Genomic DNA, 22,404 nt, shown 5'->3' on the forward strand with positions numbered 1-22,404 from the left:
GGGTTCACGGCTGTGACGGGTGTACCAGGTATGAGGTACGTATGCGACGGATAGCGCCGGCTGATTGGCGGATACCACGTATGATCCGACGAGTGCACTACGGCTTGAGGACAGGTCCACTACGTATCACCCACCTGACAGCCGCCGGGCAGGCGGCGGACATCCTGCACACCCGGCGACTCACCCGTGCACTGCATTTTTCCCGTCGCATCCGCCAGCAATCCGCCAAATTACGTTCCGCCCCGCTTCCGCCGTTTTATACCTGTATGTGGGAGGGACCGCTTAACAGACATCTGCACATCAAACAATAGTTACTGAATATTTGAAAATCCATATGTAGAAAGTGAAATTTATACAACGAAACAGTAACAAAATACGCGAAAATCCGTCTGGAATACACACACAACACACACACGCTCGTTGTGTGTGTATGTGTCTGTCTGTCTGTCTGTCTGTCTGTGTGTGTCTCTGTGTGCCGACTTCTCTTTTGAGGACCACCCCACAAGCAACTGATTTACTGTAAGTTCCCCAACATGTTATCTACATTTTAAGTTATGATTTCGGCGTACTCGAGAGTCATTTAATTGAATTTTGTGACTTTTTTTTTGGGGGGGGGGGGGGAGGTTTAACATTATGTTTTGGGTTTTTAAAATTTTGTTACGATATAATTGTTATTGTGTAGATGTCTTTATGATTTCAATTTGTACCGAACCTAATATATGAAATTAAATCAAATTAAGTCACTTTGAAGTAAAACACCATGGCCATGAGTTTTAGCGAGTTCAAACGTCCCCCAAACATGCGCTAAATGTTTGTGAGAATGTCTCAAAAAGTACGCGAAAAGATTGTGGATGTATGGTACACACGACATTCGCACATACGTCGTGAGAACTACGCACAAATTGCGCAAGAATGGTTTTCGGCTTCATTGTCCGAACACATTCGGAGAAAAACTTTTCCGAATGTTGGATTTTGCCATTCCGCGTCCTTCGCAAACCGTTCGCGTGCTCCGTGAAATCAGGCCTTTAATGATCGGAAGAACTTCGTGAATTTCACGAAACATACGTGAGACATTCTCTAAACTGTCGACATCTGTTGGGGTTTCACGAAGATTTTGCGAACATCGCTCACGTCTTGCGTATGTCGTTTACACATGACGAAGCTTTCAATGCATTTTCAAGATCGAAAAACAAATCACAAGCAAATAAGGACCCAGTGTGGGGAAAACTTTTCGCAAGAAATGTAAAAAAAAAAAAAAAAAAAAAATTATCTACCGCCGAACTATATACCCACGAACAGTTGGTGACGCTTTCAAACCTCCGCGTAGGCTTGGCGATCTTTTGCAGACTAAAATACGAGCGTTGGACTTTGCCATTCTTTTCGGTATTCGCATGATTCGCAAATCGTTGGCGTGCTCTGTAAAATCAGCCCCTGGGTGCAGGGTAGGCGACACATCCGTTTTGTTCCGCTTGGCGCTGAACTGTGAATGCAAGGGGATGCGCTGCAGGAAATTGTCTTATAACTCTTTACACAGTCACCAGATACAGCAGATACGCGTGACGGCACACCAGGTCAACGCTGACGATTTTGAAAGTTGACCATGAATCTTCACCGTGATAACATTCTCTTCGTTCACATTATCTGGGTCGTCGTCGCCCTGATCCTCTTCGCCATTGGAATCCTCATCGGTCACTTCGGGATCGCAGACGATGCTTGCCCTTCCATCTCCGTCGTCGAAAATGGGGACATCGGACAGCTCATGATCGAAGAATGCAGTGCGGAAAACATAGAAAGTAACCTGAGGTATGTGGGTCCTGGAAGTGAGGAATCGTCTTAAAACTTAATTGACCGAAACGCAGAGTCACAATACTGCGCGGGTTCCAAACATTTACAGACTCATAATGCATATTCTCATTTGGTCCCCCTTTACCTTCACAATGCGTCATTTCATCACCATTCGGGTTAAGCTTTACTGATGATTGCGATCTCTTGCATGTTTTTGCTTTTATTTTGGCGTTAATAAGATGCAATGAATTTACGGTGATATTACGTAAAGTATATCAGAATGCAACAAATCACTCAACGAGTCATAAGTCTATGTGATGATGTCAATAACAATAATTATTCACAATATCATTTCGTTCACCATTAGGTCATTTTTGATTAATGGTCGCAATCATGTCTCTCGACAAAACTGCAGAAATCAAACAAACAACAGTAGCGTTCAGATATTGTCTGGCATTACATTTACGCAATAAAAGTAAGAAAATGTCAAACATTTTGTGATGTAATTCGTTTGCAACAGCTTTACTTTGTGCAATTGGGCTGTTCGAATTAATTTTTTTTTCAACGAAAAAAAACAAAACATCCACATCGACAGGCCGTCGACATCGTTAAAACAATGTTCCCAGTTGGACTGAACAGATGCATGCAGTAACATCTTCCAATGCGCTTTTTATCCATATTAGGTGTCACTTTCAATGCTACACAATGGAAAAAATGGACATTGTTTAAAGTTCCCGTCCTTTAAAATGCAGATGTTGCATAAAAGTCAGGCGCGGTTTGACTAATCTTTTGACAGTAAGCGATCTCTCTAACTGCCTCATAACAGACTAAGCGAGTATGTAACACAAGGTAACTTTGTCTATTACAAGACAGATTGAACGTGCGATCCATTTACACAGAATAACAACAAATGTAACATCTGTAAACTGCACTACACTTTTTCATTTTGTAGAGTAAATGTAACGGTAAAATGATCAGTCCTTAATTACAAGAAGACTACTGTTACACACTAGCACTTGGTTCCGCGGAGTTGATAGTCCGCCTTTTTCAATTATCACAACACTCGAATTTGTCAGTGAAACAATATCACGCTCACTATACAATGACACCAACGCAAAGGTAAAGGGCCTAATGCCCAGGTAAAGTAGATGAAAAGTAAGCTTCGCTTTGCCTGTGATTAACGTGACCTTTTAATGACTGACCTATTTCGTTACGAAATCAGTCATTTCGTCGACAAAATGACGAAATGATCATTTCGGTCGACGAAATGACTGATTTCGTAACGAAATAGGCCATGCGACACTTGGCGCCCTATACAAAACTACGGTCTTTGTCCATGGTTTAAACCATGGTTTCAATTATACCACCTTCGTGAATTCGGGCCATATGTTTGGAATCTCGTTTGGACAGCAATGATTCGATGACCTATATGCAAGTCCGGCAGATGTGGATCGAATAATATAGGGTATATGACACATCAACAACCTATCAGCGGAAACTTCAAAGAAAACGGATATGTTCTGGGCCACTGTGTCTGCCATGAGAGCATTCTAAACCTTGGTTGTATCTACGCGTTCCCTGCAAACGTTTTTACCTGTATCATACACCCGCATGTAACATCGTTTGCAGTTAATCACTTTTTTTCCCCAAAACCAATAGATGTAAATGTTCAAAGCAATCATTTATGTCTCTGAACACAATAATGCGGTGAAAGAGTGTTGTATTGAAATCATGCTATTATTGGTATATTGATATAGTTTGTACATCGGGAGTTTGATTTTCTTTCTTATGTTTTATCTAAAATCAAGTCGTGTCCAAGAAAACACGTCCAACCTTTGTTGTATATTGTTAATAGGTTTAACATTTCATACTCTCCACGTTTTTCGATAGTGAGCTTAGGAATATAGCTGAAGCTTGGGGGTTCTTAATCGCAATTGGCGATCAAGCAAATGACACCTATGACATGTATGTTCATGACAAGACTGCTAAGAAAATCAAATATCAAAATATATCTATAAAATGCATTACAGGTTTAGTGGCTTTCGTGTTCGTGTCCAGGTAAACCAACTTGTGTAAATTTAGTCCTGAAATTTGCAAGAAGGTTCTGTCTTCCTTTTAAACTCCGCTCAGATGTCCTTAATGACAGACTACCATGACTATAAATGTTATTCACCCAAAGATATGCACGTGCTTTTGGATCAACACTGAACGTGCTGAAAGCAACTTTAGTTCCTCATCATGGACAGAAAAAAAATGAAGTCTCAAAATGAGCTACATTTTTAATGGCATTCAACGTCATTAGCCACTTATTCAACCATTTTTCTTTTCGTTTTCTGAGGGGTTGTTTTCATCAAGCTGACATTGCGGATTTTTCATGACTGACATTCAATTCAAATTTTATTTCATTTTTCGACAAGAACATATACATTTTTTTCTTTGGTAACAGAGAATGAGGTTTCAGAAGCAAAACGAAAAATGAAAAGAGTGTACAGTAATAATATTGTGGAACCGTATAGTAATTATATATTGTCATAAAATCTGAAGCGATGGAAATAGAATAAACAATACGCAAAGTACGAAAAATGGAGGGACCACTAAAAAGACAAAACTTGCAGTGTGTGGGCCAATCTGGTAAACAACATCAATGAAAAAATAAGTTAATGCACGGGAGATAAAAAGGACTGGAAGAACACTGAAAAGACGGAGTAACAAATAGACACATATACACACACGCGAATGAACATGAAACAGTGGAAGTCAAATACACCCATTGAAAAAAAAACAAAACATACACACACACACAAACAACAATTTATTCTCGGGTTGGATTTCTTAGCGCAAAAAGTACCCCTTTCTTTACCGGAGATTTAGGAAACATGGGCCGGGGGGGGGGGGGGAGAACTTCTTCCCTATTTTGCAATCATTTCGACGATGAAAAATGCTTGCTTAATTTCATATGAAAATTGTGTAGACCATATGTTTAAGACGGTCGATAGATACCCAACACTTTCTTCACTTTCCTGGGTCATATTTTCAAATGAACTTGAAACTGATTTATTTTGCCTTTTCGATTAATAATGATAATGATGATATATGGTCTTCCTTTATCAAGGGTAGCCTCTTCAGTGTTGACGATGTTATAACAGCGGGCCGTGCCATTATCATCATTACCCTAGCATTGTCGGGTACCCATTCATACACCTGGGTTGAGAGGGACATCGAGGGTAGTAAATCTTATACAAGGATGTAAGCAGTGGACTGGATTCGAACTCGGCTCCTGCGACCGAGTGTCAGGATTCAGGAATCTTATACACTAGCTATATGCCACGGTTGAAATGCGCGTCACAAATTACCCGGACCATACACTGGAACGAAGCTTTGCAACGAACCTCCCGCATTCGATGTTGGAAGAATATTAAAAAAAAAGAAAAAACAAGTAAATTAACTTAGATATTTAAGAAAACCTATCAAATAAAGTAAAAGAAATACGATCATCATAAAGCGAAGGTAGTGTGTGCGTAAGGTTTGCGAGAACAGGATTGAGATACATATAGGTCATCCTAACACCATCAAGAGTATATCTCGTTATTCGTAGTCAATAAAACAATAAAGCAATAAATCAATAAAGTAGTGGAAAATGCAATGGAAACAAACAGAATAAAAGTATGTCGCTGTTATAAGAAGAATATAGGTGTTGTCACGTCAGGGGAACGGGAAGAGTTCTGACGTTGCTGTTAAGATGACCTCCCAAAATTGTAATCAAACTAAACCACTCTATAAATCAAACAATTCAAACATTGACTTTAGCTGTAAAAAGCATTGACCTGGAAATATCCTCTCTGCCAATTTACAGGGGTCTCACCAGCCGTCCTCATCTAGCCGGAACCGCGGCAGAAAAGGAGAATGCTGAGATGCTGGTGGAGCAATGGACGAGTTACGGGTTCGATTCGGTTCGGCTACTCGCCTATGACGTCCTTCTTGCCTATCCGGATACGAATAATCCGAACAAAGTAGGGTATTTCACACATTCTAAATCAAATACTCATTGAGTTAGGCTTCTACTTTTTTTTTTCTTTTTTTTTTAACGGAAAGACCCAAGTAAAATAATACGTAAATAGTGTACAGTTTTCTCTCAAACTTTGAAACACCAACTTTGTATAATCCATTTTTTTTAATGTGATTGTGCATGGATATACGAATAGAAGAAAAGCATAACGTAATGCTCTATTCATTACTACTGTACTTGCAAGAAAAACAAATGCACATACACATGTACATGACCTTTCTTTTACAGGTCATTAAATATTTGCCCGAAGAGGTTGTCATAACCAGTACTTATGATATTGAATAAGTCGCGTAGTTAGCAACAGTAATTAAAATGCTCAAAGTGTTGCTTGTTTGCCAAAGAATAAACAAATTCTTAACACCTTATAACTTCCTATTACCTGAAGGAAAACTACGAATTATGTTCATGCATGGTTCATCACAAAGCGACTAAGTGCTTCGTGGTTTTTCCCCTTCTTGCAATGTTCAACACAAATACACAAACAAACAAAATGTAAATACAGGTGATGATAACGGAGAATGGAGAGGTTAATTTCACCACAGCCCTACATGAGGCGATTCTTCGACCCGAGGATGATCACCCGGATGTCGTTCCGCCTTTCAACGCCTACTCGGCAAAAGGAGAGCCAGAGGTGAGTCTTGTTCTTGCATTAAGTCCGTCGGCAAAGCGAGGAAAATATTTACGTGATTTCAAAGCCGAGAGGATCGGAAGTCTATACGGAATGGGAGTTTTGAATTTCAAAGATTCCAAAACCAGGTCAAATTATCTGTGGTTGATAAATAAACTTGACCAGGAGTCTTTATTCTCCATCAAAACATCGACTATTCCAATGCGTTTCCTAGTTGGGATGCACCTTTGCGAGTGCATGGAGGCGTCGCTCGTAAACAGTGGTGAAGTGCTTTCGCGTGGTATGGTGCGTTTTGCCGCATGCAAAATGCCAATGTGAAGTACGTGATTCTAGTTACCATCACCCTGTCAGATTTTATTAAAACCAGACAGTTGTCGATTTTGATGAGATTTGAAATTGAGTTGTCCACAACTCGCTTAAGAAGTTGCAGTGGGCAATTTAATTCTTTTGGGTTTTAGCTTTGTTTCTATTCGCACTGAGTACACGTAACATATCATTTATCGTCGCTAAGTCTTGCTATGTATCGGGATATCTTTATCTCCAGGGGCCCCTTGTGTACGTGAACTACGCACGGTCAGAAGACTTTGACTTTCTGGCTAAGAACAGGTCTGATATCAACATCACAGGCTGCATCGCCATCGCTAGATACGGAAAGGTGTTTCGTGGGAACAAGGTAAAGGAGAGCGACTCAGTGGTGTATAATTCCTTTATGATTTATTAACAACGCTGAGTGTAATTTCAATCCTAAATGTAATAAATTTCATTCTTAATTTGATTTTGATTAAACCCTATTCCCCCCAAAAAATGCAATAACATTCAATCCTAATTTCACAATTTGAGACAGCTCTAAGTGTAATAACTTTTAGCTCCAAATATCGTATGACACTAAATACAAAATATGGGGGCAACAGGGCATGACGTGTGTTTCCAAAGATACAGATATAAAGTCTTTTGACCTTTGACTCCAATTCGCGTAGCCATGATGTCTGATCGTGAAAATACTTCTTGAAATTATCAATTTGACATGGTATAAATGTATACAAAATATAGCGGTGATCGGGGGTAAGTTTCCAAAGATGCAGAAATACATATAATGACCTTTGACCACGATTTATGATCAAAATTACATTTATCGTTAAAAGTTTGATTTGATTTGATTTGATTTGATTTGATTTATTGGTTCCTGTATAATCATTGTACAATGAACATACATGTACATGTATACATATTCATGTACATAAGCTTTTAACAAAATATTTGTTTCGTCATTGCCTTTACAATGTACAGCAATACGATGGATTATACAGAAGGGCTACAGCCTAAGCGTAGCTTGATTTACTTGCAGCCCTCATACACAACACACATCAGAAGAATTATTGCATTACTAGTATGCGTCGATATTACACTAGTAGAGGTTATTACATTCAGGGGCAATATTATATGTTAAGGTTTGAAGTTACTACATTTATAGATGCTATTATATTTAGGGTTAAAGGTTATTATATTTAGGGTTTATATTACATTTAAGTTAAAAAGATACAACATGCAGGGGCGATATTAAATCAAGTTTGCATTACGGTTGACTGCTCTATTACATTTAAAGGACAAGTCCACCTTCACATACATGTGGATTGAGTGAAGGCAACAATATGAGTAGAACACATCAGTGAAAGTTTGGGGAAAATCGGACAATATATGAATTTTTAAAGTATCTGCGCAGTCACTGCTGGATGAAAAGACTAATACAGTGTATGATGACATATGCGTACAACGATATAAGGAAAATAAAAAGAGAATTTTACAAAACTTTAACGGATTGTCCGATTTTCCTCAAACTCTCACTGATGTGTTCTACTAATATTGCTGCATTCACAAAACCCACATGTCTATGAAGGTGAACTTGTCCTTTAAGGTGGATATTGCACATGTATAGGGTTAAACATTGTAAAATGAAAGATCGATATTACATCTAGCGTTATAGGGATGATACAAGTGTTGCTTACATCGCTTCTGCTGCTCCTTTTTGGGGGTTTGCCACAAGTTTACTTTGAACACATGTGAGGATGTTTAATTCCCACCATCAAGTATATTCCAAACTGAGTAACAGCGCAATTACCAGCAACAACAACAACAACAACAACAACAACAAAACAAAAATGTCATGTTTGGAGAGAGGATTAATGCGTTGAATGTTCCTCTGTAGGTACTAAACGCTCAAGCGGCGGGCGCCATTGGAATCATTCTTTATTCCGATCCCGCCGATTACGCAATCGATGGAGACATTTCGGTCTATCCGGACAACTGGTGGCTGCCGGATACCGGAGCGCAGCGGGGGAATACCTTCGTTAGCGATGCCAAGGGCGATCCGGTTACACCCGGCTATCCGGCGAAACGTAAGAACTGTCAGTGGTGCCTGACAAGAACATCAAAGTTTTCTTGACACTATACAAAGAATGTGCGTTACAGTACTTCTCAGTAATTTTCACCATGCAAGAGCGATAGAGAAAGAGAAAGAGAGATAGGGAATAAATTTTGGCGGTAAAGCACATTTTAAATCCAGTGACATGATCGATGCGACGTCTATATATTTCCTGTACTTATCACATACCTAAGTCAGATGCTTTTATACCAAGCTCAGCGAGTTTGTTGAAAGTGTTTTTATCGTGTCTGGCCGAGCTTTCAGAGAAACGAGATAGGAATGAATTAAATGCTGTCCATGTTCGGTAAAAATAAATAAATAAATAAATAAATAAATAAATAAATAAATAAATAAATAAATAAATAAATAAATAAAATAAAGCTGCAAAATTTGTCGTGCATGATTGCATTTGTTGGTATTGTTGAATGAGGTTTAAAGTCCTATACCCGACGAAAGTTTTAGGAGATGCAATATACATAATGATATTGAAGTGGTCTTTAGTGTGTTTTTCTCTCGCGTCCAGCGTACATGTACCGTATTAATGACGAGGAGACGGCACTGCCTACGATTCCAGTACATCCTATCGGATATGGAGACGCTCGCTATCTTCTCAGGTATTACTTACGAGTGTATCTCTGGGTTTACATATCAACATTATCAATTATGAGTATGGTTGCTCATTATCATTCTCACTCCATCTTCCGTACTTCTGAATGTGATAATTATTGTGATGGTAAGGTCTTGACGAAAATTATTACCCATTCTTCTGACGGATGTACCTAGAATTTTCCCCAAGTTTTCCACAGTATCTTGAATGACTGTGCAGAATTCTTGAATCTCATCCATCCCCCAAAAAGAATATGATATATATATATAAAACTTATATACCCCCTTAAATGCTGGATCTTTTGCTTTGTGAACAGACATGGTGTGACTTTTGCGTGTTATTTGTGAATTTTGTTTTGTTCATCATACCATTTCCAGGCCAAGAAAAATGTAATTTTGATAAGAACTGTTAGTGTCGTGTGAGTGTTTGTATCAACACAGGTATTGGAATGGCCCCTCAAAAAAAAAAAAAAAAAAAAAAAAAAAAAAAAAAAAAAGAGAGAAGGGGGAATCCGGTTCAATTTCATGTTAAAATGTATTCAGATTATCATTGGTGTGCCTGTTTTGTTTGGGGATTTTTGTTGGGTTTTTTTTTTTCCTTTTTTTGTTTGTTCATGATATGTACCGACACGAGTAGCTAAGTTTCGACCTTTTCACGTCCACAAAAATGCTGCTAAAACTTTCGTTTTCTTTTTTTTTTTTTTATTACCCCGCCTCTATTCGTCCGTCTCATTGGAGCGAAATGACTGGAGATGAAGTACATGCTAGCTGGCGGGGACACCTGGATGTCACCTATCGATTTGGACCCGGGTTTGTCAACCCAGAGAGGTGAGTGTTTGGACAGATCTCGGGGAAACAGCGTGAGAAACCATTATTTTGCTATCATTTTGAGAATGCTAAGAAATCTGATGGATGTACAATCATTCACACTAAGTCTACCTTTAATAATCTGCATTGTACCTGAATCAGTAATTTATGTTATGGTGTGAGTGTGAGGTTATTTGCCTGTATTCGCAGCAGCTCCGTCTTAGTGGTGCTTAGTTGTGTTTCAGTTGAAAAATACATATCATACACAGGAAGGTGCGGATGAGTATTCACACCTCAAGGGAGATTCGAACCACTTATGACGTCATAGGCATCATCAACGGAGCCATTGAACCAGGTGAGTGGGACGCTTGATAATCAAACTCCCATAAAATTACTACTTCATACCACGACAAGAAATGCAGTATACCACCGGCAGGTGGGGATATTTGTCAATTATTGTTCATGTATTTGTACGATGTGTCTCAAGGAACAGAGACTAAAAGAGAGAAAAAAATTAATTAGTCGATCAATCATCCTAAAATCGCAATAGTAGAACTCATTTTGTCTCCAAAGAACCGACGTGAATAAACATAAAGAAACCACATTACTTCTTCGAGTGGACATCCTGAAAAGTTTGGCTAAACAAGCCAATACGGGATATTCCCAATTCAACGTTCAAACCAACTCCACCTGATTTCCCTTCTAGATCGGTACGTACTGATGGGTAACCATAGAGACGCTTGGGTGTACGGTGCTGTGGACCCGTCCAGTGGCACGGCGGTCCTCATGGAAAGTGCGCGTGTCTACGGCGAGATGCTGAAGAAAGGTTGGTTAACCTACAAAAATTGTGTCTTCCCTGTACTTTTACCAGGAATGATTCTTAAAAGTATCAATTGCAATCAATCACTCAAATAGCAATTAAAATAGAAGTGTAATTTGTGGTACTGGACCTAACGTACTAGTTCCGAAAATCTATAACGTCTTATTGGCAAATGCACTAGAGACGTAAAAGGTGAAACATATCGAGCTTGTTGGATTCTTTGATTCCATAATTCTGGTATGCAGCGGACAACGAGCATTTACTTTCGTTTTGCTTGTTACACTTTCTCCAGCTTCAGAAGCAAATACAAATGTATTAAAAAAAAAGAATTATTATGATGTCTGGTTGTTGTGGTATCAGAATAACATTGAGCATTCCTTCTCATTTTGTCCCCAAACTTTTCAAGACTGGCGCCCTCGGCGGACAGTGATGTTTTGCAGCTGGGGTGCTGAAGAGTACGGCCTTCTCGGCTCAACCGAGTTCGTGGAGGTGAGAATAAAGCTGTCCACACAGATATCGTATGCAGTTCAGCTTCTATCTCCATCTTTATATACTGAAGTGATTTTAATGAACGCACTTTGAGTGTTTCCCTCCATACGGCAATCGCACGCGCTGCCAGCATCTTGTGTCTAAGTCATTCAGTCCCGAGGTACCTAAACCAGTGAGATGACGACTGCTGGAGCTCATTCGCAGAGCGCCTGTTAGGGTTTCAGTAAACTCAGTTGCCTCAGTTGTGGTACATTGATATTTCCGTTTACTGACTCAGGTTACTTGTTTACTTTTGTGAAAATGGTTGTTTCTGATGAGTCGACCGCTTGCTCGAGCTTGACATAGCAATGTCTCACACGCGCAGACTAGGTTCCAGGTGACTAAGCTCGTAGCTAGGACCTCCTCATCAGAGCAACATATGCATATTGATTAAGACTGATGTTGATGAGACATGAGTAGATTCAAGGAAACATTTGTCATTCAGATGCAAGTGCACTCACGTAAAACACACATTAAAACCTCCAATTGGGAAGATAATCAAGTTATACTGTGGACTCCCGTTACAACGAAGTCTTCGGGACCGGCAGTTTTTCTTTCGTTACATCGAAATTTCGTTGTAACCGAACAATAAACGATAGAAATACGTAGTGGTTAATGTTGCAGCTTTAATTTTTACTTCGTTGGATTAAACGGGAATTTCGTTATAACCGTGTTCGTTATAACGGGAGTGTACTGTATACCATATTTAAAGGCGAATGACTATGACAAATTATCAGAAAAGAGTACACAACCATGTTAAATGCTGGTAATTTGGTTGTTGGGTGTCTATAGATAAATTAAGTAGTTCTACCATGTAAAGATTAGCTCTCGCACCGTAACTTTTTTTTTTTTCGAGTTCACTGAATCAAGACATGGTATTAGCGTGGTCGTTTCTGAATCCGTATACTAGTACATCTCTCCGGACACAGGAATACCAGAAGGTGCTCGGTGAGCGTGCGGTGGCCTACATCAACACCGACATTGCCGTCAATGGGAACAACACGTTCCGAGCCAAGACCACGCCTCTTCTGCAACAAGCACTCTTCGAGGCCACCAAGAAGGTACCAAGTAATGTGCATCTACAGACACGTCTTTGTTTTTAAGGACCAGTGAAATGAAGGTTGTCTAAAACCAGAGAGGTGAGACCACCTCCCTGGTAAAACGTTATTGTCTCAAACTGCTCACAGCCCATCTTCAAACACACACAGAGAGACACACAAACGCACACACATACCCACGCACAAGCACACACACATGTCAAAGAGAAGCCCATACTCTGTGAGCTTTTCTATGTGACAGCTACTCAAAGCATGTTGTTCCATAAAAAATAAGTCAGAAAGTACGCCATTTTCTGATTCAAAGAACCAGCCTTTTTTTTTTTTGTTCCAAATGAATAGCGCCATACTGTTTCAATGGATGAATCCATTATCAAATAGTCTTCAGTTCAGATACACATTGAAAAAAAAAAAATTGGTAAGAAACAAGCACATACATGACATTAACGCATAAACAAGACATTAAGTACATCATTATTCTGATTCAAAGTACCAAAATGTTCCAAAATGAATAGCGCCATATTTTTTCAGTGGACGAATTCATTATGAAAGAGCCCTCAGTTCAGACAAAATAAATTGGTAAGAAACAAGCAAACAAATGGTTCAGACTACCCGATCGACTGAAACTGAAATATCAAGACTTTACTTTCGGGATAGCCAGAAATCATGAAAAAAACTTTGCTCGCCATTTTTTTATTTACTTCAAAATTCTACATTCTGTATTAAAATTCACAAAGATTACAGCAAACGACTTAAAAGGACAAATGTGTAAAAAAAAAAAAAGGGGGGGGGGGGCTTATTGACGGAATGTTTATATAATTCAATGATTTGCAACCAAAGGTAGTACTGACACGGGTTAGCAAAGTTTTTTTCCCCCCAAAGAGGTACCAGTAGATTTTAGAACGTGCCGTGACTCGAAACTTCATGAAAATTGTTTACTTTTTCAATTCAAATAGATAACAATTTATTTGCATCCCGCAAAATGGGAGAACATAATGCAAATATTATTGTTCAAAGCCTTTGTTCCAACTATCTGTTCTGTGGCCGTTTGAAGTAGTAACATAATATTCATTTTCACTTGTTTTTTTATCTGATTAGATGTTCCATAACAGACATAAACAATGGGTATTATAAAACAACATAGCAAAAACCTTCGCAGAGATATGAAACAATATAAAATGATACAGTTTTACTCGATGTAGCGAAATATAGTAAATCATAATGAAGGGACACTTACAGAAGCAAAGCCTGTAAAGTATAGGTTACCAATACGTGACGTAAAAGCCAATTCTGCTTGTTTTGATGATTCGTTGCAATTTTTCGTAATTATATTGTTTAAAGGTAGGGAATCCCATTTGCATGCCTTAAATGAAGAGTTGTATAAATACAGTGGTATGTTGAAGAAAGTATCATTTTAGAAACTCCCATAAAGTATTGAAAGTGGAAGGTAACATTTAGTACATTTTTATTGACTTATTGAATTTTTTTCGGGGCTCACCGTAAATTCCAGTACATTACTAGGCTACCTTTGCAGACCCATACACTGCATGTGTGTCCATCATGTATATTTTGTGAAGAAAGTTCATCAAAACTTACAAACATTTCTATATACATTCTTGCCACACACTCTATATGTTATTACATCGGCTCTTATACTTTTAGATTTGTGTTTATAGATTAAAAAAAAATACAGAAGACTGCAACAAAAAGGCTTAAGTGTGGCTGACACACAGAACTACTGAGTAGTTGAGTTTTGTGCATTATTCAAATTGTAGATAACTGTTGACTTCCAAATTTCTCAGCAGTGGCATAAACAAGTCCCCTGAGGTTCATATTTAATGTTTTGCTGCATTTTGGGAGGTCTGTAAAAGGTATCCCCTACCTTTAAGCAGTGTTGTATAAACTCTGTTCATTTCACAATGTATCACTTACACAGATTTTTTAGCCCACAAAACAGAGTGAAGTGATGTTATCATGTTATCACGAAAAGCTAGGATATACATTGTATGAATAGAATTGAACTGAATTTTCATGAAAATAATAGCCATCAAAATTCAATGTTGAGATCTAAGAATAACAAAGCCAGAATGTTGGCATGCAAAGCAAGCACAGAGGGAGAGAGAGAGAGATGAATGGAGAAAAATATCCATTATATTTGCATATTAAAGGATCTTTCAATGTGATCTTAAATCATTAAAGGCTTGAGAATTACTTTGAATGAGATGTTAATATACACAAATTTCCGAAATACCGGCCAGACTAAACTATTGTTCTTTGCGTACATGTGTAATTGTGTTGTTAACACAGCTGAATGAAGATTGCACTCATGGGACTGTGACGAAAACTGTCATTTTAAACAAGATAGATGATGATGCTTATAGTTCTTGTCTGTTTAATTTAAACAAAAGAATTACAATGTAAAATTGATGATCATGATAAATCACCTAATCATCAATCATGTGGTCCCTCTGGTTTACATGCGATAGCGACTGGATTAATGAGACTAGTTTGCAAGATTGTTTAATTTCATTCTCCTTACAGGTCCCTGACGGGGAGACGGGCGAACGTACAGTCTACGATCTCTGGCGGGAGCGCTTCCCTGACAGCAGTGGCAATGGATTGCCCCAGTAAGACAATCATAATTAATTTGATTTGATTTGATTTGATTTGATTCGCTTTCCACTTTGTGTTCATAAAAGCAAAAAACACACATAACTGAGTTACAATGATTATTACTGTTAAAAAAAAAAATCTTTTTTAACACACCATTGTCTTTAAAAGGTTCTCGCCACAGATTTTCGATTGTTTACTCGAACTAGTGTGGGAGCATTGTAATAAAGCGGGTCTTGATAATGGCAGGACCCGTTGGTAAGGAAGTTTTAGCACTGATGAGACAAGCTTGGTTTGATGAGACCAAATCATTGTTAGGACAATGTGTATCGCCTACTTAATAATTTCTGAGTTCAAAATCTAAACCAATAATTATTGCAAATAGAAGTTTCCAAATTTGTGCTCCATACACACACACACATATGTAAACACATTATACACACACACATATGTAAACACATTATACACACACACATATGTAAACACATTATACACAAACACACACATGAAACAAGTCATATGTCACTTGTCTTATCACTAATTCAATGTATTCTGCATTCACAGTTCATATGCATGGATTTAGGTTTGTAACAACGTAAATATCGCAAGCAGTAATGGCACTACTAAAAGCCATCTTCAAACTTACATATAGAGATGAAAACCCTGATTTCAGTGTGGAGTATGTGCAGGAAAACAATGATGTAATTTTACGGGTTCCGAGCCTTAAAAACTTCGAATAGTAAGAGTGACGGTGTAAATATTTGTACCTTGGTATGATGAAAAAATGAAATAGTACTGGGATATTATGCTTAAAACTGTTTTTTTTTTTTTGCGCTGTTCATCTTATAATTGTTTTATACTTATCTTTGTTTTTCGTTGCAGTGTCCCCGTGCTCGGATCTGGTAGCGATTTCGCCCCTTTCATGTACCGAATTGGTGTACCATGTACAGACCTGACATATACTTATGATTTTGTAAGTTAAAACTTCCAGTATAATCATTATTTTAGTAAAAAGAAAAGATATAAACACAGATTTGTCATCTTTCTTGTTCAATAACACGGCGACAATGTTCTGATAGCAGAGAGTGCTAATATTGTATATCTCTTGAAAACAACACGGATGACTTGTGTGCACCAATCAATTCCGACACTAGCTGAATAAAACTCAAATAAACATATTATTAAATCAGTTGGTGATTTCACGGTTTTTTTCATTTGAACTCATTCTCAGTGGCGGGCTGGTACTAATTTAAGAGTAGATTTGTCGTTTTTGTCATTGCTATCATTAGGCCTACATTGCCATTGTCACTAAGCAAAGCAAAGCAAAGTACATGTCGACGACAATAAATGCACACTTTTAAAAATCGTGATACGTAAATTACGACCTGAGATGATAGATACCTAAAGAAAAGAAAAGGGGAACATTTATTTACCTAGTTGCCAAAATGTTTTAACATAACAAAAAGGATTCATGTTAGAGTTTTGAATTAAAATTCTTTCAAGCTTTTATGGCATCTGTACCACTTTTTACGTTACCTCTTCCCGCATATTTCTCGTAGATAAACGAGACAAAATTTGACACAGGATTTGAAGTACTCGAGATTTTCAGCATTTGTCTCAGATTATTCAAAGCAACTTACTAGCAGATTAACCAGACTACCAATTGACAGAAAGTTATCATTGACTTAAGAGAATGTTTTGTATCGCAGAGCCTGTCCATTTCGTCATACCCCGTCTACCACTCTGTATACGAGACGTTTTATCTCGTAAAGACGTTCATCGACTGGAACTTTTGGCGCCACCGGGCCGTTGCCCGGGTGATGTTAGAATTCTCGCGAGATCTCGCGGACTCCGCTGTGCTGCCATTCGGCTGTCTCGACTATGCAAACAAACTGACGTCATCGATCGATAATTTGAATGAAGAATACGGAGACAAGATGAGAACAAACGGCATTACTTTTGGTAGGAACGGAATAGAAAATTAGTATGATCATTACTTCCCATCTGTCATGATTGATCAGGCAATGAAATGAATCTTTGGTGTTGTCCAGCCATTTCTTTTCCAGGTTGTTGTTGGTATTTTTTTTCTTTGACATGTGCGTAGTTCAAGGTTTATGAGCAAGATTTTGAAAGAAAAATATAATGAAAACCCAGAATAAAAAAAAAAAAAATTGACATAAAAGCTCAGTGACACTAGAAACTATAATTGCGGTTTCCCCAAGTTAGATCTAGTTAGATTTAGCAGACTGCTTACTATCAGATTAAGAGAGAGTATAAATGCAACAAGGACTGAAAAACCATTTCTCAGACGAAATGATGCAATCACAGTAGGTAGGACTAATATTGGTCATGAAGCTATTCACAGCCATCACCATTGCCTTCCCATCACCTGCTAATCAATCTCATAGTTCTAAACATAAAACGAGGGCATTTTAATAGCGAATTACAGCACTGTTTCCCCAACAGATTACGTCTACTCGGCACTCTCTAATTTCACAACTGCGGCGGAAGACTTTGAAAATCGTCTTCAAGAAATCGATCAAAACGAGTAAGTATAGAATCAGGTGAGATCGCACTACCGTAATCAGTATTTTTTTTTTTTTTGCAATATCTTAAGCAGGTACTTTTTACGGAATGAATGTATTTTTGCCCCCTATATATATATATATATATTTTTTTTTTTTTGTGGACGTTTGAAGCAATAAAGGAACTGATCAAATCATGTCACGTGGAACTTTTTCTCCGGTCGGATATTGACAAAAACAAAATCTCATTTGCATGATGATTTAGAGATGCATAATGTTTCAAAAAGAAAAAAAAATGCCTATGATGTGATTATGATATTTATTTCCATACAGCTTATCTTTTAAGGTCTGGTTCAAAGGAAGTTTGCCTCACTCCAATCTATGATTTTGTCTTCATTACCTGTTTGGTTATTGGTAGTATGTCGCTAGAAACTGACCCTGTTATACTCGAACCAGTATTTCAAAGAAGTGACTGAAAACCAGGGCACTGAGGCACAGTGAAAGAGAGACAGAAAGGGAAAGGGAGAGGTTAAGTCTAAAACCAGCAAAGGATAACATTCGGGGCAAGATTTCACATCTGTACTCTCCCTTTTGATCGAGGTGCTGAAGTAGATCTCATGGAATCCTGATTCTTTTAGCAATGGATCGAGTTCGCCCTTATCTCCTAGAATAATTCACAAAATTGACAACCTATGCTTCTCTTGTAAATTTCTCTTTTCCATAAATGGTTAATAAGCATAAAACTAAAATTCCTTATTTGTTCAATTATCGAAATGCAAAAATGATATTACTTAAATTGCACAATTACATCTTTGAAGTTTGTGTTATTTGAAATTCTTTCAAAAATTCCTTACATATGTAAGCGTTATGTATATTACTCTGCATTAATTTGCATGGAAGTAAAATTATTTGAATTTGAATGGATTGGCAGGGACTTAATGGAGAGCACTGCTCACGTCAGTAGAGAGGTCGTTCCTTTCATTGTGAACAAAGAAATCAATGGCTATAGCCATAATCTTCATCGCTTTCATTATTGTTGCCATTACTATTCGAGTCAATTATTAGATCATTAAAATAGAATGGTAACGTAATATCATATTATCCTTTATCGTACTGCAAGACATATTAATAAGTGGCTGTACTTATATATCATTTCTTCAACAGTCCCTTTGTGGTTAGACAAGTCAACGACCAGATGATTCAACTCGAGCGGGCATTCATCGATCCCGCTGGACTTCCGGACAGGAAATGGCTGAGGCAAGCGCTACACGATCCATCTTAATCCGAACTCAACTCACTTTTAGATCGTAAAGTTTAGTGCTCCAACTCGCAGAGCTCATGTAGAGTAATATCGATGCTGGTTGACTTAAAAGTCTTCCAACACATTGCATTTTGGCAATTCGATTTGTTTGTTTTAATGTTATCTGCTGTGGTCACTTTCTATCTAATTCCTTTCTCCTGACCAATACGTATATATGTAGCGTCTCTATCTCAAAGTCTTTATGAACAGGCAATACACGAAAATGGTCAGATTTTGTCAACTTCGACTGTGTCCGAAGAGAATATGTGATACAACTGTTGAAAAGCAAAAAGCAAAAAGCAAAACATAACGATGTATTTATGGAGATAACATAGAAGCTCCAATGTCAGGATACTCTGTCAAACTTTACTTGCTAGACTTTAGTCATTCAAATGCAATGCTCACTTTATGACTTTGTAACATGTACATGGCCTTCCCTCGTGACGGTAACTCTTTCGCAGGTCGAGATTTTGACAAGGATCCTACCATCCTGCGTTCGGGGTTTAGGTGGGGTTTTTTTTCAAGATCCTTTTCAGTCTCTAAAACAGCCATAAGGTAAGTGAGGTTATCATTCGATTATGTGCAAAATGCTGCTCGCACCGTACTTTCGTGGATCGAATCTTGACCTAAATGGATCCTGTCTCTCATTTGCGATAGTTGGCAAATTTTGTCATGATTTTTCGAGGGCGCTTTACCTTGTCTGTTGACTTTGGAGACACTCTTGTCAACGACGGGACCTAGCCGATGGCTCAACTGATGACAATGGCTTCTGTCGATGTGATTCCGTTCCTATGGATCATAAATGGACCCCAATGCCTAGGCCGTTGTTTCAAATTTCATGACTGGGACTCGTTCCTATTCTCCTCTGCTTCGACAAATAGTAAGCAATTTTGCCTTGAGTATTGCTCTGTCTCATCCATGTCGGTCTGGAGGTCCTGAACTTGTTGCAAAAGTGGGGAGATCTGTGCGTCTCGGGTTTCCCTGTCAAACTCCAGTGATTCCTTTTATTTAGATCCTTGCAGAAAGCAGCCCAAAAGGTAGACACAAGCTGAGATTCAATGGATTTTACTAGTTTTCAAACAAAATATCGTCGGCAAGAAGCTTCTCAGTAGCGTTCTTGATAGTCGTGGAACGGTTTTCGAAAGCTTCTTCCGTCGTTGTTTTGTCTGTCTTGGAATCCTCCATAGGTGCATACCCCGGGGATCCTTCGGCCTTGGTGAAAGCATTTGTCAGAGTTCGGTATACTTTGTTTTTTGCTCGGGTGTACTGTTTAAACTTCAATACTTGTCAGAGCACTATTTCAAACACGTTCGTCCGTGGTGGAGATCTATCATGGTGTCATATTTTATGCATTCTTAAGCATATTTTTAATATAGATTTTATATAACATATATCTATATAAATATATATATATATATATATATATATATATCCCTAGTTGGCACCTTAGGGAGACATATTGGGGGGAAGTGTCTTCATTAGGGAGACAACTGGTCATTAAGGAGACAATTTTCGTGTCTCCATTGCGTAAACTGCCATTGAACATGTATATAATAAATTTGCATATTAAACAAATGGAAATGTCTTCCAAATGACCCATCTAGGAGTATATATATATATATATACATATATATATATATACATATATATATATATATATATAAGTATATATATATATACATATATATATATATGTGTGTGTGTGTGTGTGACGGAAGAATGACTTGCAGACGTTGCAGTGTATGTGATAATACTGCCTTTCCGTTGTAGTGAATGTAATATTGCTGTCTATATTTGTTTGATTTCTTTGATTTTCTTTTGCCTTGTTTTTTGCCTTATTCTGTTCAAATGCATGCAAATTGGTTGCCATTTTGCTATTATGTCTATGTCTCATCAAGCCCTTGAAAAAGGCTGGTTACACAGTCGAAAGCTTGGGAAATAAAGGCCATAGTGAACATCACTGCAACGTCTGCAAGTCATTCTTCCGTCACACATATATCCAAAGATAATGCAGCACCCACCACGTACAAGGCCAAGCCCGCTTCACGTTATACATACATACTCATATATATATATATATATATATATATATATATATATACATATATATAGTGACAGGTACTATTTTGTGTTTTATGTGTGCTGCTGTCTTCAATCACTGTAAATCGTATTTTCGTATCAAGACAATATTCTTCGTTTATAATAATTACCTCTTCGGAATTGAGATTAAAGTTTTAGAGTTAACCCGAGAGACTTACAGTTGTATACTTAAAACTTTCAAACGACATGTGTGTCGAATTTTCCGCTTACTCCTACGTAGGCACGTGGTATTCGCGCCAAGCAGCGTCAATTATTACGCTGGCGACGCCTTTCCTGCTCTGGTTGACGCCTTATACCAAATCGACGACGACCCCGACCAGGTCACGAGATGGAAAGCTGTGGAGAAGCAGATGGCCATCATCGCATTCACCATCCAATCAGCATCCAGCACCCTGACTGACGTCACACAGTTATGAAATGCATGTCGGCCAACGTTTAGTACCTTAGATTATGAATACCAACAAACATTGTGAATTTTCATTAATCCTTCTAGTCGATCTTTGTTTAAGTGGGGGTCTCATTGGCGTTGAGACTATAGGTGGTGACTCGAGTTTTGCTTGCTGCGGAGACATCTCCGCGATGTCTCCTGAAGACTTAACCCGGGTCTCGTTTTCCTTGGGGTGTTTAGAAACTTTTTCAGTCTCCAGCTGGTCTCCGAGACGTCTCCGCGACATCTCTTTTGTTGCGGCTAAGAGATGCGGAGACTACTTTTGTCCGCGACGTCTCCGAGACATCACCGCAACCTTGTGGAGACCCATGACGACTTACCGGTGACGATGTGGAGAAGTTACGGAGATGTCTCCGCGACCTACGGGCGAATAAGTTGTCACCTTGTTTGAAGACGTATTGATGTCGCCCTTGAGTCACCTTCTTGGTGAGAACACAAGCCATGTTTGGGTCTTTCTTGTCGCACGAGTCCCAGTGATGTTTCCTTCTCTCATATCAACAGTACTTGATTTTGCTGCGTATTTTCAGAAAGAGAGCAATGAGTGATACCTTGTAATTCAAACAGGTCTGACTCGAATAGGTAAAATTATACAGTGGAAAATGGATGAAATTCAATGTAGGTGAAGAAATATCGATCATACGGTAAATCTAACAACGAATCGATTTCACGTCCTGTAAAGGAATATCTCACTGAGCGACGAATGTTTG

At 38.4% G+C, this 22,404-nt stretch overlaps 1 protein-coding gene across 1 annotated transcript; it reads left to right on the forward strand.

The window, feature by feature from the left end:
* The first annotated feature begins 1,600 nt into the window (after positions 1–1,600).
* Positions 1,601–21,665, forward strand: LOC140238020 (N-acetylated-alpha-linked acidic dipeptidase 2-like). Its single transcript, XM_072317981.1, has 17 exons — positions 1,601–1,803; positions 5,639–5,795; positions 6,354–6,482; positions 7,024–7,152; positions 8,683–8,872; positions 9,422–9,512; positions 10,243–10,332; positions 10,581–10,666; positions 11,018–11,137; positions 11,538–11,620; positions 12,589–12,720; positions 15,256–15,341; positions 16,207–16,297; positions 17,034–17,286; positions 17,791–17,872; positions 19,014–19,106; positions 21,470–21,665. Exons 1-17 carry the CDS (start codon positions 1,601–1,603, stop codon positions 21,663–21,665), a joined length of 2,211 nt encoding a protein of 736 aa, XP_072174082.1.
* Positions 21,666–22,404: the final 739 nt, after the last annotated feature.

Source organism: Diadema setosum, chromosome 1, assembly GCF_964275005.1.
Source record: "Diadema setosum chromosome 1, eeDiaSeto1, whole genome shotgun sequence".
In the NCBI taxonomy this organism is placed as follows: Eukaryota; Metazoa; Echinodermata; class Echinoidea; order Diadematoida; family Diadematidae; genus Diadema; species Diadema setosum.

Coding starts and splice junctions, on each gene's coding strand:
- LOC140238020 (XM_072317981.1), top strand. CDS start 1,601: ATGAATCTTCACCGTGATAACATTCTCTTCGTTCACATTATCTGGGTC. Junction 9,513..10,242: donor GACGCTCGCTATCTTCTCAG/GTATTACTTACG, acceptor GTCTCATTGGAG/CGAAATGACTGGAGATGAAG. Junction 11,138..11,537: donor CGGCGAGATGCTGAAGAAAG/GTTGGTTAACCT, acceptor AAACTTTTCAAG/ACTGGCGCCCTCGGCGGACA.